The 13697-nt window shown below is 52.8% G+C and overlaps 5 protein-coding genes across 5 annotated transcripts; 1 reads left to right on the top strand and 4 right to left on the bottom strand.

Annotated features, from left to right (window-relative positions):
* Window positions 1–342: 342 nt before the first annotated feature.
* BP01DRAFT_301624 (putative C2H2 finger domain protein) lies at window positions 343–1826 on the bottom strand (the record flags this gene model as incomplete). Its single annotated transcript, XM_025572035.1, has 3 exons — window positions 343–1143; window positions 1218–1597; window positions 1664–1826. The coding sequence occupies 3 exons, from the start codon at window positions 1824–1826 to the stop codon at window positions 343–345; spliced, it is 1344 nt and encodes a 447-aa protein (XP_025429271.1).
* Window positions 1827–2379: 553 nt separating this feature from the next.
* Window positions 2380–5219, bottom strand: BP01DRAFT_107745 (uncharacterized protein). Its single transcript, XM_025570295.1, has one exon. The coding sequence runs from the start codon at window positions 4813–4815 to the stop codon at window positions 2578–2580; it is 2238 nt and encodes a 745-aa protein (XP_025429270.1). The 5' UTR covers window positions 4816–5219; the 3' UTR covers window positions 2380–2577.
* Window positions 5220–6685: 1466 nt separating this feature from the next.
* Window positions 6686–7907, bottom strand: BP01DRAFT_358814 (carboxymuconolactone decarboxylase family protein). The gene has a single exon (XM_025575522.1). It carries the CDS (start codon window positions 7597–7599, stop codon window positions 7030–7032), a length of 570 nt encoding a protein of 189 aa, XP_025429269.1. The 5' UTR covers window positions 7600–7907; the 3' UTR covers window positions 6686–7029.
* A 1385-nt stretch (window positions 7908–9292) lies between these two features.
* Window positions 9293–10905, top strand: BP01DRAFT_367553 (DUF5427 domain-containing protein MTC1; the record flags this gene model as incomplete). Its single annotated transcript, XM_025576460.1, has 2 exons — window positions 9293–9863; window positions 9923–10905. The coding sequence occupies 2 exons, from the start codon at window positions 9293–9295 to the stop codon at window positions 10903–10905; spliced, it is 1554 nt and encodes a 517-aa protein (XP_025429268.1).
* Window positions 10906–11196: 291 nt separating this feature from the next.
* BP01DRAFT_107599 (5'/3'-nucleotidase SurE) lies at window positions 11197–12896 on the bottom strand. Its single transcript, XM_025570294.1, has 3 exons — window positions 12659–12896; window positions 11704–12548; window positions 11197–11561 (listed from the first exon to the last, which is right to left on the bottom strand). The coding sequence occupies exons 1-3, from the start codon at window positions 12668–12670 to the stop codon at window positions 11489–11491; spliced, it is 930 nt and encodes a 309-aa protein (XP_025429267.1). The 5' UTR covers window positions 12671–12896; the 3' UTR covers window positions 11197–11488.
* Between the last annotated feature and the right edge of the window lie 801 nt (window positions 12897–13697).

Genomic DNA, 13697 nt, shown 5'->3' with positions numbered 1-13697 from the left:
GGCAACAATCGAAGATATCCCTGGAATGGTTCGTTCTCGAAGAAGAAAAGAAGAAACGCAGCAGAAAGGTTCTTCACTCACCAACTTCTCTTTTCCTCGGTGGTGCATCGGTGCACCCAAGAAGCCGGGGCCTGCCTACCACTGCCACCAGGTCAAGTAGTAGCTAGCAACAAGACACGATCAAAGGCCATTGATTCATGTGACGTGGTGAGAGCAAGAGAACTTAGCTGTTGTGTATTGCGTCTTCATTTTTCATCTTTTTTTTTGTTTTGTTTTTGCAATGCTTCTGCTGTGCTTCTTTTCTTCTTCGATGGCTCGTTCAACCGTAGGCATCTGCGCAACCTAATCCGTCGCATCCACCACCGTATCCGATTCCCGGATCGCTCCCACCACTACCGCGGATGGAAGCTCTTCAAGTACCGTCTCCCCTCGCTGGTCAGGAACATATGCGTACCTTGACAACCTTGCCATCTTCTCCTCCGGACTGGTCTCGTTGTCCGAGTACACCAGTCGCGCCTTGGACTTATCCTTCTTGGGCTTCTGCTCCGCGCTTTCGACGGGCTTGCCCGCGGTTGTGGTCGTCGTGGGAGGGGTCGCCGCCGCCGCTTCCACCTGTTTCGCTGCCCCGGAAATCAGATCGTCCACAGAGCCAGAAAACCCGGCGCCTTCCGCCGCTCCTGGAGCCTTGTCGGCCCCGTTCATGGTCGTACTCGGAGGAATCGTGTGGCCCATGTGCATCTGTTGCATCTGGTATGCGTTGACCTGCGGTGCCCCGACCGCTGGACGCTGAGGAAGACCAGGCGCGGCAGGTAAGCCGACAGAACGAGGCGGGAATGCGCCTCCGGGCTGAGGCGGAGTGTGTGTTTGCGGTGGAGGCTGTTGCGTCGGGTATGGCGAGGGAGCACCACCGTACGGCGGTTGGCCAGGGACTGCAGTCGGGTACGGCTGCGGGGAAAAGGCTGTAGCGGGGGAATACTGCGCAGTGGCCTGGCCGCCAGGCGAGAAGGTCGGATACACGGGGCTGGCCGTTTGTTGAGGGGATTGCTGGAAGGGAGAAGCGGTGGCGGCGGGGGCGCCGTAGGGCTGAGGGTATGAGAATTGGGAGGTAGTGGTCGCAGGCGCTGGTGCAGTGGAGGTTGCAGCCTGTCCAGAAACACCCAAGACATCAGCATAAGCCCCCAGATTATCTCGGCGAAAGAGAGGAAGAGACAACTTACATATCCACCCATCGTCGGCGTCTGCCCGGCTCCCACAGGCGTGGCCTCGCCACTGCTGCCGCCCGCACGAGCCTCGGCCATCTTTGCCTTATGTTCCGCCAGCCGTTTTTTGAGATCCGACACGCTCTCCAGCTTAGGCTTCTTCGCCGGTTGTCCGCCCGCGGCTGTCGTCCCGGGAGGCGGATTGCCTGTCACGGCCTGCCGCTCGGCCTCCGCCTGCTGAAATTGCGTCGCGACCCGCTGGTTGTGCGCCTGGATCACATCCTCGGGGACACCCTCCATTCCGAAGATCTCGACATCGAGACCAGATCGATTCGGCAGAGCATTGTCGACCGCCGTAAGCTGTTCCTTGTGTACCTGACTCATATGCACGGACAAGCCTGGAGAACGAAATAACGGTCAGAATGACTTTTCCAACTTTGATTCGTAAAGCAAGCAGAACTCACCACCCGCAGTGTTGAGCCTACGCCCGCATCGCTCGCACTTGAAGTGTTTGGCTTTCTGATGTGAGATAAGAATCTTGAGGTCGTCGAAGTCGCGCTCGCAGTAGTAGCACCACGGGCGAGCTAGTACTTCTTCTAACGTGGGTCCGCGTCTTTTCTTGCCCATTGTGTGATTTGCGAAGCTGGTAGCTTCAAGAAGAGGGGGACGAGAGAAAGGGTGGTGGAGTAGTCTGAGATGAAGTGGTTCTGAGCGCAAGTGAATCGCCGCTGATGGAGATTGAGGTTGAGTGATCGGTGTCACGTGCTACACATGGATGCGTCAATGGTCACATGATACGACATCATAGCTTTTGAACATCAAGCTGTAAGTAAACTACGGGTATAAGCATCAGGGTGTGTGATTTTTGTCTTTTGCTTCATTTCTCAACGCTGTAGAGACTAATGTGTTACGTCAAGCTGGAATCATGCATCCTGCCAGATAAAAGAAACCCTGCACAAGCTCCATCACCGAGCAGCATGTGAAAGTATCTCCTGGGAAGAATAAGTCTCGTTCGAAATGAAAGTGTTCAATGATCATTATATTACATCTACTAATACTTTTCAAGTTCCAACCATCAGCTTCCTTCCGACAATGTACATCTCCCCAGAGCCTTGGGAGCTTCACTGATATCACAACAGACCTGGTGATGCAACGCGGATTCTCACAATAATACAATAGAATAAAGCCCCGGCGCCAATCGCTTGCAAGACACGAGAAAGGAACAAAACAGACAACAAGCACAGTAGACCTAAGAATCTCCTGTCTCTTTCACAAGGATGGTGGTACATATGCACAAAAAAACACGGTAATGTACACGGTGCCTCCAAAATTATCCTGGGGTTTGTGCGGTAGAGTTCAAGATGACAGGTCGATGCTCTTAAGCAGGCCGCGGATGGGCTGGGTGTGGTAGCTGAGGTGGACCGTATGGACTACTGTAGAACTCGGGATAAGGAGTGCGGTAAGGTTGAGGCGCCGGCTGCTGAAATAGAGTGTGAGGTCCAGGGAAAGGGACTCCCCGGGTATCAATGGGTGGATAAGGATTCAGAGAAGGTCGCGGCGCAGGCAGCGGCGCCAACTGAGGATGGGGCGGATGACCAGGAGCCAAAGTAGGGGGTGCAGCAGGCTGGATCGGAGCTGGAGCTGGTGCGATTCCCTGCTCGATCCTGGGCCCTCCATAGCCCGGACTGTCCATTTTCTTCTTGCGTGGCCCAGCTTTGGGCGGTTCGGAAGCCTTTCGAGCAGCTTCCGCTGCGCGGTCCGCCTCAATCTGAGCTTTGGAGCGTTTGGGATTGCGAACCCGCCCCTCTTTGTTAAACCGGGCCCAGTGGTTGAGCATGGCTTCTGTCCGTTTCGGGTTCTTTGAGTTGGCGATCTTCTGTCGTCGAGCAAGCTCGGCAGGATCGATAGAATCCTCTGGGGTGCCTCCCATTGATGTGCCTGCTGGAGGTGCAGCGGGCTGATTAGCACTCGGCGCTGGCTCAATGGGCGCCAATTGAACGGTTCCAGGTCGGACCTGCATAATCGCGGCGGTAGGTTTCTCGATGCGAATTGTCGACGAACGGGGAGGGGCCACTGGCGCTGGCGCTTGGGACGACTCGGATGAGCCATTGATCCCCATTGTTCGAATGCCGCCACGCCCCCGCCCACGACCGCTACCACGACCGCGCGTGGCAAACCGAATTGGCGGAGCGGAGGCGGAATCGGATTGATCCTCGACATCTGTACCTTGGCGGCGGGCGCGGGTGCGTCGTTGACGTGGATAGTCTTCTGTTTCCGCCGGGGCGGGTGAATCTGTAGCAGCCTCGTCTGAGACTGACGACGCCTTCTCTCTATTGGCTGCCTCTAATTCCGCAGCCTTACGCTTGCGCGTAGCCTTACCAACAAAGTCCTCCCGAGGCGGATTCTGGAATTTGGGCACGTGCTCCACTCCGAACTTCATGATAGTAGGCCAGCCATCTGGGTTGGGGTGGTTGAGCCCGAGCTTGGCTGTCATTTTGCGGTACTGGGCTGGGGTCGGTTTGAAGCCGCCTTGGGTGAACGGATTTTGCCAACCGACCTTATCTTCCTTCGGCTCATACTTGTATCCGTAAAGCATAGACTCTTTCTTGTCTTCAAAGACTTGCGGCCTCAGCAGTTTCCTAGGGTCGCTGGTGGGCTTAGCGTTGTGTCGGGTCGCGTGCTTGTTCAACTTTTCGATAGCTAGATACTCATCTTGCCATGCCTTGAGCGCAAAAGCGACATTTTCAGTAATAGCATAGAGCTCCTCGTATGAACGGTGTTCGGGGTCTCGAAGCTGACTTAGAAAATCCTCAAGGGGTGTGATCTCGAGGAATTCTCCTGGAGCGACCTTAGATACCTTGTACGGTTCTGGTCGGTCTCGCAGTTCCTCATGTGCTTCGCGCTTCTTGGGACGCTTCGACTCCTTGACCAATGTGGACCATGACTGTTCAAGATTGGCAGTTTTCTCATCATGATCAGTGCAGAACTTGTGAATGTCATGGACGTTCCAGAGGTTGTGGAGACGTTGATCCAAAGTCACGGGATCCTGAGCGCGCGAAAATTCATGTAACTGACTCGACAAGCCATCGATTTCAGGAGCGTCAGCTTCTGGCTCTTCGCCATCAGCATCTTCTGGGAGTTTGTAGGTCTCATCGTCAACTTCGGTCGAATCGGCCACGCCGTTTTCTAGAGCGTTGTTGACATGGTTGTCGTCGTCATCCTCAGCTTCCTGAAGATCACTTGCGTCAACCTCTGCATGCTCGTCCACGCTTTCGTCGTCCCCTTGCTCTTCGTCGTCTAACTGTGACTGATCATCATCGCCGCCGCCTGAAGCCAGACGATGCATCTTAGGTGCAGTGAGGTATGGATGCGCAGTAGCAATATGGTCTTTCATAACATTATTCTGAGAATCAGAACCTTTGTTGTACTCAATAAGCTTTCCGCACAGCGTGCATTTAGTCCATTGAGTCACAGGAGAAGGGGATGGGGAAGCCTGGGTTGAGGTAGAATGAGCATTGAGTGGCTCGGAGAATTGTCGGCGCAGAGGGGAGTCCTGGCTGGCCATGTCCGAAGTATGGCTGTCCACTTCCAAGTCGCTTTGAGCGACAGAAGCCATTGCGACGCCAGAAGAGAAGATCAGGAGGAGTGGTCTGAAATCAACTCAGATAGGAAAGGTTTATTCCGACGAAGGGAATATCTGAATCACCCTTCTAGATGCCCAAAGTCGGGGTCTAAAGTCGCGTCAGTGAAGAAAACTTGGGGGACGAAAAAGTTCGCTTGTGGTGCCAAGCCGCCATAAGTAACTGCAGCGCAAGCTTCTACACCAGATGTCCCGAGGAGGGAGGGAAGAGACAGACGAGACCCCAGAACACAATCGCAGCTAAAGCAGCAGTAACATGGGTGAAAACATTGGGCAGCTCTCTAGCGATCCATAGTAGATCAAACGTTGACAGAAACGTGGCAGGCAGATTGTTGTAGGCACAAGGAGGCAAAAGTAAGGCTCGGGCAGGTGATATGTAACATACCTTGAACGCTGAAACAGAGCCAGTCTGTGTTGCAAAGCGAGAGATCGACAGTAAGGATAGGAAAAGAGGGCAGCCCGTTCTTGAGAACGAGATATGAGCCAGGAGAACCACGATTTGTTGCTTACAGAGGAGAGTAGAGGGTGGGTTTGGTCGCGAATGGTAGACAGGGATAGTAGGTAGAGGTGTACTTCTGGAAATGGAAAGGTAGAGTTTGAGCGGGTAAGCAGGGGAAAAAAACGATGGCCGCAGCCACGGGCCAAACAGAGATCGCAGTGGGGGGAGGAATAAAGCCTCAAGACCAAGGCTGGCTTGTGTATGAAGGGGAATTGTTATGGAAAGTAGATAGATAGCAAGCAGAGCTTGTTGAGGGTGACGCGAGTGGAGAGCGACTAGTAAGTAGTCAGGTGTGTGGACACCAGTGGTAAGTGTAAGTGGTAACAGTGGGAAGTATGAAGTCTGCCGGAACAGAAGTAGGCAGATGGGCGAAAGGAAGAAGGGAGAATGAAAGTGGAAAAGGGAAGGGAGCCAGCGGTAACCCAAACGTGTGTAGAAGTGGGGAAGACTTTTCAATACAGGATCTGAGGTCCAAAGCAAATAGGAGGAGAGTAGTTGGAGAGAGGATTGTGGGATGTGTGGTAAGTAGTAGTCGAGGATGAATGCTTTGGGGGAAGAGGGAAAAGAAAAAGCGACTAACTAGAGTTTGTAGTCTACTACTTACTACTACAGCCAGCAAGTCGCCTTCACACTCACACTCAAGTATCCGTAGTTCGAGAACACACACACACACACACACACACACAAGCAACAGTGTAAGTTACTAGTAGTTTACTTTAACTAAGGTAAGTACGGAGTAAACTAAACTAACTTCGTACCTCTCCGTGACCGTACCTTACACTTATTACCCTTTCCCTACCAGCTTTGACCCACTTTATCAACGAATCTATAACTCTGGATGTTCCGGAAGAAAGCCATGTTCCGGTCCGATCCCTCACGCAGCCGTTCTATTAGCCTACGAAACCAATAACAGTCATTGTAGCTGTCTACTCCCCGGTGGTTACCGGACGGTATTTGGTATTTGCCTCCATAAAACAGATGGTTTATGGCAGGCAGGACTACTTGTGTACCGCGTCTTTAACCATGTTTTCCATTCTCCTCATCCTCATCTTATGGTCCCACTAGTCTAGAAAGGTGGAGTAATGGTCGAACAGTAACTAATTGCACTGGCTTGAGATATCTTTCCAGGCTGTAGTGAACGAATTCCTTGAGGACTGTACGGCTTCAACTGCGCCCAAGAAGCACAAGCTCAGCGTCTTCCGCGCTATCGTCGGAGTTGATGCTTGGTAAGTCAGTATCGTCACCCGATGTACGTGACATCATCTTGGGTAGTCAAGAATGAGAAGACTAACAACCAGACCAAGTCGTAGTAGTTTTGAGGGGAATCAACCCTCACACCCATGTCGACAATGGCCTGATTGACGGCGAAAAATCTTATGGTTTGTGCCGACTGGCCCCTTGGCCTGTGGAATGTCCCGGAATGAACCCATGGTGAGCGCACTTTTTATACTCCCTCCACCGAAGGAAAATGATGTCCGAGTGATGAACCCCTTGTAGCTCTGTGGAGCCGGGTTCCTCGCGGTCATCCTTCGCTAATCGACTATATCCAGATTGTATGTCATCATAAACAAACCCTCGAACAACAGCTGCAAATATTTGGTTAGGAGAAACAACCTTTCACCTATGATTGACTCAAAAGGACTAGCTTTTAACTCTCTGAATATGCACAAACACTGTGTTTCAACCTAAATTCAAATATGCCAGCATTTACCATGATTTCTCTCTCCCACATCCAGAGCAACCAAGAACCGACTAACACAATTGTACGCAGCTACCGTCGCCGTAATCTCCACCACCTGCTTATCATCAAAATGATCCTTGACCTCCTGAAAGACTGCATCCGGCACCCTGACCGTCTTGGTCATAGCGTCCGTGTACTTCAGCACTGCGCTCTCGGCCTGACTTAGCACCCTTTCCTGCACTTCGGGACAGATCTCGGGGTGTCGAATGGCCTCCATGGCTTCCTCACTGAAACCTCCTGCACGGAGCAGAGGAGCATGCTGCTCCCATTCGAATAATGCATCATTGAGTACAGCCACGCGACACATGATCATCTCGCGGATAATGGTCGAGAGACTCGTTCTCGTGCGGATGACGCCCATGAAGGAGTTCCAGCCATCCGTGATGGGAAATGAGTGCATCAGTGCTAGATCTAAAGGTAGCAAAGTCCCTGGGGCACGCCGGTCTTGTGTTTGTGCTAGGATCTCGGCTTCCTCGGTATCGCGCACATCTGGCGGATTGGCAACGTATGGAAGGCGCATGATGGATCCTCAGAATGTATGAGGTCACAAGCCGAAGTATATTCTATATTCGTTGTCAATAGCTGGAGTGGTGCTGTCTATCCATTGTAGTGGGCTTTTACCTGGATTTGAAGACCAAGGATCGGTAGTTGGACCTGAACCTGCAATGACCTGGCGCTTAAAGGCCTGGTTGATCAACGTATTAGCAAAAAAAAAATCCTAGATCTAACATACTCAGGCCAGGGTCAGCATTGATCCCTCTTATACTACGAGCCCCCTGCTACTGTCGATCTTCTCTTGTTCGCCTGTAGATATTGGGAGGATCCGCTGTGGAACGACGCTCACGGGGGAAGATTGTGGACATTTTGCACTCTGCAATGATCGACGGGGTTTAACTACTATTGTGTCCCGGTAAAGAGACGGCTGATATTGTATCTGACTCCGATACAATTTTGAGAACTCTAATTTTCTTGACGTGGTCGACTTGCGTATAGGATCAACTAGGGTCTTCGCCACTCTAGTCTCATCTATGCGAATATGATCCAGCTGCCTGTCAACTGGATTACAAGGATTAAGCAGCATGTGAAAGACATAGAGGGTCGTGTGGCAAGACATGGGCCATTCTGAAAACAAGGAATGCTGCAATCCAGATGTTACGAGATATAGATCAGATTCGGTGGATCATTGATTGTGAAGTCGGCGAATCAACACCGGGTCACGTCCGTCATCTGTAAGGAGGTCGGTGGCTACGGTAGAGTATGATCTGACCGTGCAAGCAAGCGGACTAACCATCCGCGCAATCTCGTAGTGAGATCATATCAAATGTCAGCAAAGTCTTTTGTTTCATCACATATACTCTTTGTGGACAAGGAGGCTGTGAGGGAGCGCCTCCAAATTCGGTCCAATGTTTTACACCATGCGCTCTGTCAGCGATGTTCAGATTTTGATAGACATATTGTTGAGGGAATAGGCAACACGGAATAGAAAACAATGCTGGCGGTCTGAGTTTTGTGGACAAGATTCTAACCATATCTTAGTGGGATCGATCGATCTACAAGCGGTGAGAGGAGTGGGTTTCGATCATGGCTAAAATGAAAACATTTCCGTGCAGCGTTTGGCGTGACGAAGATCAGCTTGAGCACTGATTCCGATAACTTGAACTCTTTTTAAGACGGAGCCCCATAAACTTTGACTACCCGTGAGGTGTATCTACAAAAAAATTCTCTCTTGTGTTACTAGTAGTGAGTACTCTTAGAATTGTCTCCATCCGTATTGTCTCGGCCTTCAAGGGGAACAAACAAACAAAACATGAGAAGGATAACAACGATATACTCAAAGTGTTCTACTGTACATACACTGACATGAGTACGACATCGTCTCGAGCAACTGTGGCTCAGAAGCAGCTCCTATGACAGCTCTTATCATAGCTAGATACTTGTTACTTGAACTCGAGCAATCACAATGTTATTCATGCTTATTATCAACTAGGTACTACGGTGGGTTTATACAAGCCTTCATCGACCAGGCGGAAAGCGGCCACGCACCTCTGGCCTCTTGGCACAGGTCATCCTGTCTCCACACCGCCCAAAACAACCCAGAGTACGGCCCCAGAGCTTCGCTCCGCTCTTGGTCGATTCCTCTGTCCGTTGTTTCCCCTCATCGCATAGATAACATCAAAAGTGATCTTAGAACACATCCGAATCCGAACGTCACCATGCGTCCCAAGTCCTCGAAGCCCACCAACGATGAGCTTCTAGCTCAGTTCGACGACTTGACCGTGGAGTCAGCCGTTGATCAAGAATCCTCCAAAACTACCTCCAAACCCACCACCACTGCGACACAGTCGGAACAGGACATTTTCGCCGAGCTAGACAGCCTAACTGCTCAGCGCCCCAGTAGCGGCCCTGGTACTCCACGTGTATCGACAAACGAACCCCGTCCAATTATTAAATCACCCAAGCCCGCTACGGTGGCTGCGACGCCCGCGGCCGGTCGGACCAGCGAGGAGAAGCCCGCCCCGTGGAGGTCAGGTGATAGTGTGCGCGCGACGGTCCCGGAACAGAAGAGCGTCAATGTCCCCCAACCCGAGCCAGAGCAACCAGCCGCAAAGGAGGCGACTACCTCGAGCGGCGGTGGCGGCGGTGGCTGGTGGGGTGGTCTCTTCGCAACTGCTTCGGCTGCCATGAAGCAGGCCGAGGCCGCTGTGAAGGAGATCCAGCAGAACGAGGAAGCGCAGAAATGGGCACAGCAGGTGAAGGGAAATGTTGGTGCACTGAGGGACTTGGGTAAGTTCTTCTCGAGGCCCTATCTCAGGAAGGGGCGCGTGTTAAATTATGATTCTTAGGCGGCGAGCTTCGCAACATGGCTATCCCGACGTTCACCTCCCTAATTCACACCATCGCTCCTCCGATTTCCTCCCATGAACGTCTTCAGATCCATATTACTCATGACCTCTCTGGGTACCCGAGCATTGACCCTCTGGTCTATGCAGTCTTCTCGCGCGTGATGGCTCAGGTGGAGGGCGGCGATCTTCTCGTCATCCAGCGCGGGCACGAGTCAGCTCCTAAGCGCGGGCTCGACATCGGTGGAAAGCAATTCTCAGGACCAGGATGGCACGACGGGCCCTGGTGGCGGACGGTCACTCCCGGTCACCCTCGTACGCTCTCGGCCATCCGTGGCTCCGTGGAAGCTACCAAGCTCGCCCGCGCCAGCGCCGAAGCCTATGCCACCGAATTCTTCGCCTCTCGAGGTGGAGTAGAGGAAGCCGCCAGGCAAGCTACTCAAGACCTCAGTGAGAGCAATCCCGTTCGCAGTAGCGACATCTTCTTAGCCATTCAAGCTATCAGCCAGACCACCGCGGCGGAGCTCTTCCAGGCGGGCCCTACGACTGAGAAAGCTAACCCACCAGGAGTTGTTGAGGCTCCGACGGAGACCGAGGAGGAGGTGGTCTTTGCCCTTTATCTCCATGACCCTATCCACGGCATTGCCTTCCACACACTGTCTCAGGCCGTGCCTCAGAAGTGGATCAACTGGCTTGAGTCCTCGGCGGCTCCGGTCGAGGACCCTAACAGTGAAGATGCCCACCTCCCTCAGACAATCGTGCCTGATGAGATCGCGGAGATCATCGAGAACGGCGGCGTGGACCCCCGCGAATGGGCCGCGGAGTGGATCGAAGAGTCCCTTTCCTTGGCCGTTGGGGTCGTCGCGCAACGTTACGTCGCGCGACGTATGGGTGTCGGCGAGCGGGCGACGGCCAAGGGTAAGATGCGTGCTGAGCAGGCCTCAGTGGTTGAAAGCGGAGCAGGTGAGGTTGCGCGGGCGCTATAACTATGAGGCTCCATGGGATTGGTATGGTACAAATCCTGTTCTCTTTTTCTCCTCTTGTCTGCTTCGGTTTTTCAGAGCTTCCGATGATCAAATGATACTCCTTCATACTTCGTTACTGGTTCATGTTGTTCTTCCTTGCCCTGAGCCCATGGCATTGTCATCTCCTCATTACTTTGGCGCCGTAGCCGGCGTGTTTAATTCATTCCCTTCTACTACTGCGTTCCCATCGATTTAGCGCAACCCGCATACTCAAGCGGGAAATAATCCAGAAATCTGCATAGCCTTTGTTATGTTCGATTCATACGAATTCTCTCAATCCTTCTTCCTTCTAATTACATCCAAACCAGATATCATCAAAGTCATCGAATATCTTGAATGTCCAAGCATAATATGCAGCGAAGAACCAAAAGGAACCGTTGCGGGTATCTAATGTCGCAAAATCATAAGAGGGACGTGAATCATTTGCGTCCGCGTCCATGCATATAAGTATGTTGTCGTATTTTCTTCTTGTTGTTCCATCACCGTTGACCAATCCCCTGGAAGTCGTGCAAGAGATTTTCCTCGGTCGTGACTTTGGGCCACATCACACATCATTCAGCTCCAAAGGCCCCTCCAAGCCAGGGACATGCCAGAAATTCGCACGGAGGGCAGTGACACTAGACGAAGAGAAGAACCCAAGTTAGCTAGCCATCCAAGTGATGCGACACGATAGAGAGAGAGAGAGAGAGAGAGCGGCTTTGCAGCGCGCTTCCCTCCCACCAATCTCTTCTTTGTTGATAACAAAAAAGTTAGGTATACCTGGTACTCCCGTTCAACACGGTATGCGCATCCGTCCCTTCCTCACTGGCCTGCAGCGCTTTCTTCATGTCCAATAGCTGCGCACCCCATTTGAAGTCCCGTTGTCTGAGCGTTGTAGCGGGCTTGTGCTGTGCCTCGGAATCACCATTGACTTGCTCTTGTTGTTGTTGCGCATCGGCCTCGGCGTAGAGATACCCCTTAGCCCAGTAGTAGGGCAGGGTGCGCGTCCACAGCACGGGCCGGGACTCGACATCCTCGCGCATGGGGACGTTGATGTTGTAGAGCTCGACGCGCTCGTCCCAATTCCCGATCAAGTGGTTGACGACGCGCACGGCGAGGCGCGCGGCGGTGGCGATGACGGCGGCGGGCTGCTCCTCCTTGCTGCCGAAAGAGATAGCGATGCCGCGCTTGCCGCAGGTGGCGGCCTCGAGGGCGCCGCCCACGGTGCCGGACGAGAGGTTATAGATGGTGGAGGCGTTGCGGCCGTGGTTGGGGCCGGAAATGACGAGGTCAATGGCGGGGCGGTCGGGGAAGAGGTTGAAGAGGCCGAGCTGCACGCAGCTGGCCGGCGTGCCGTTGTTTATTACCACCCATTCGTCGTTGTTGTCGGTGTTGTCGGTGGCAGAGGTGTAGGTCTCGTTCCAGGTGCCGTCGTTATGGAACGCTTGCGGCGGGACGTAGGTGGCTTTCAGCGGCGCTTCGATGATATGTGCCTTGCCGATCCAGGAGCGGGAAGCGGCTGGGATGGCGACGGAGACGAGGTGGCCTGCGGCTTGCAGAGCGGATACTAGCGGTTGGATGTATGGAGACAGGCGGTGGGAAGGAGGTCCGTCGTCGTTCACGACCTGTAAAAGGATCATATGGTTTTAGTAGAGTCCAAGGCGCAATTGGTGTGGTGAACATGTTATAACATGGTTCATTCGGTCGGACAGAATATGAGAAGCTGGAAGCATACCAGGATATGCATGTTGGGCAGACTGTGCGTGTACTTCGATGATAGGATAGACAGTAGGGTATGGTATGGTATAGACGGTACTCTCGTACTATACTAAAGTATAGAGACAGCTTTTGACAAGAAGGCCGACAGGTTCAGGCTAGACTCGCTTTGGGTCGGATAGGTTCGATGAAAGGGGTTTAGTGTGAATAGTAGGCGGAACTTGCGACTCGTATGTAAGATTTCTCCCAAACTCCGATTCGGCTGCGATTCCGCTTTGCGACCTTCTTTTTTTAAATTCTATGTCTTCCCCAGACAAAAACAAAAAAAAAAGGCATCCTGGCTTTTATAGGGCCGATCCAAGACTGGGCAATCTCTGAGCCCGGGAACCCAATCCGTTCTTTTTCCCTTCCAGACCCCATTTTACCCCGACCGGCGAAGAGAAACCGGGGAGAATTGCAATCGCATCTCGAATCTGGTCGCGGTGAAGCGCTTGACGCTGCGGGGGGCCTCGGTGAGGAATGGGCTGGTCTCAGGACAATGGGTATCGTGGTTATGTTATGACGAGTCCATAACAGCGCATTCTTGCAGGGAGCGGGTCAGGTCGAGGGGGCATATTACCGTCCGAAACAGAACATTACCAACGGGAAGCCGAGGGCCCCGCCGAAAAGAGTCTGCGGTGAAGCTGGCAACACCTTCTGGCATTCGCATCGTGGGGAAAAGCATTCCGATCAGCCACGAATCGTTCGATTTCTAATGGTAAGAAGAATGAGAACCTGGCAGAGAGTCACGGCAGTGACTGTGTGCCGCCGGCTGAGGAAGCGTCAAGCCGGCTCTCCTAGGGGGAAGATAGGACCGGGTGAAGTCCCGGTGGCAGAATGAATAACCCCAGGATGGCCCTATAAGTACATGCAGGGGTCCTTCCATGCCCATGGTGTGATTATGTCCATGTGCCCAGATGCTTCATCCCCTATCAAACAACACGCCTCAATGTGTCATTGTCCTCAGGTCGGAAGGCAAGGACCTTGGGAGCAAATCTCCACGGTCAACTGGTACTAAG

The sequence above is a fragment of the Aspergillus saccharolyticus genome (genome assembly GCF_003184585.1).
Source record: "Aspergillus saccharolyticus JOP 1030-1 unplaced genomic scaffold BP01scaffold_28, whole genome shotgun sequence".
Lineage (NCBI taxonomy): Eukaryota > Fungi > Ascomycota > Eurotiomycetes > Eurotiales > Aspergillaceae > Aspergillus > Aspergillus saccharolyticus.
This window is presented reverse-complemented; position numbering and strand designations above follow the sequence as displayed.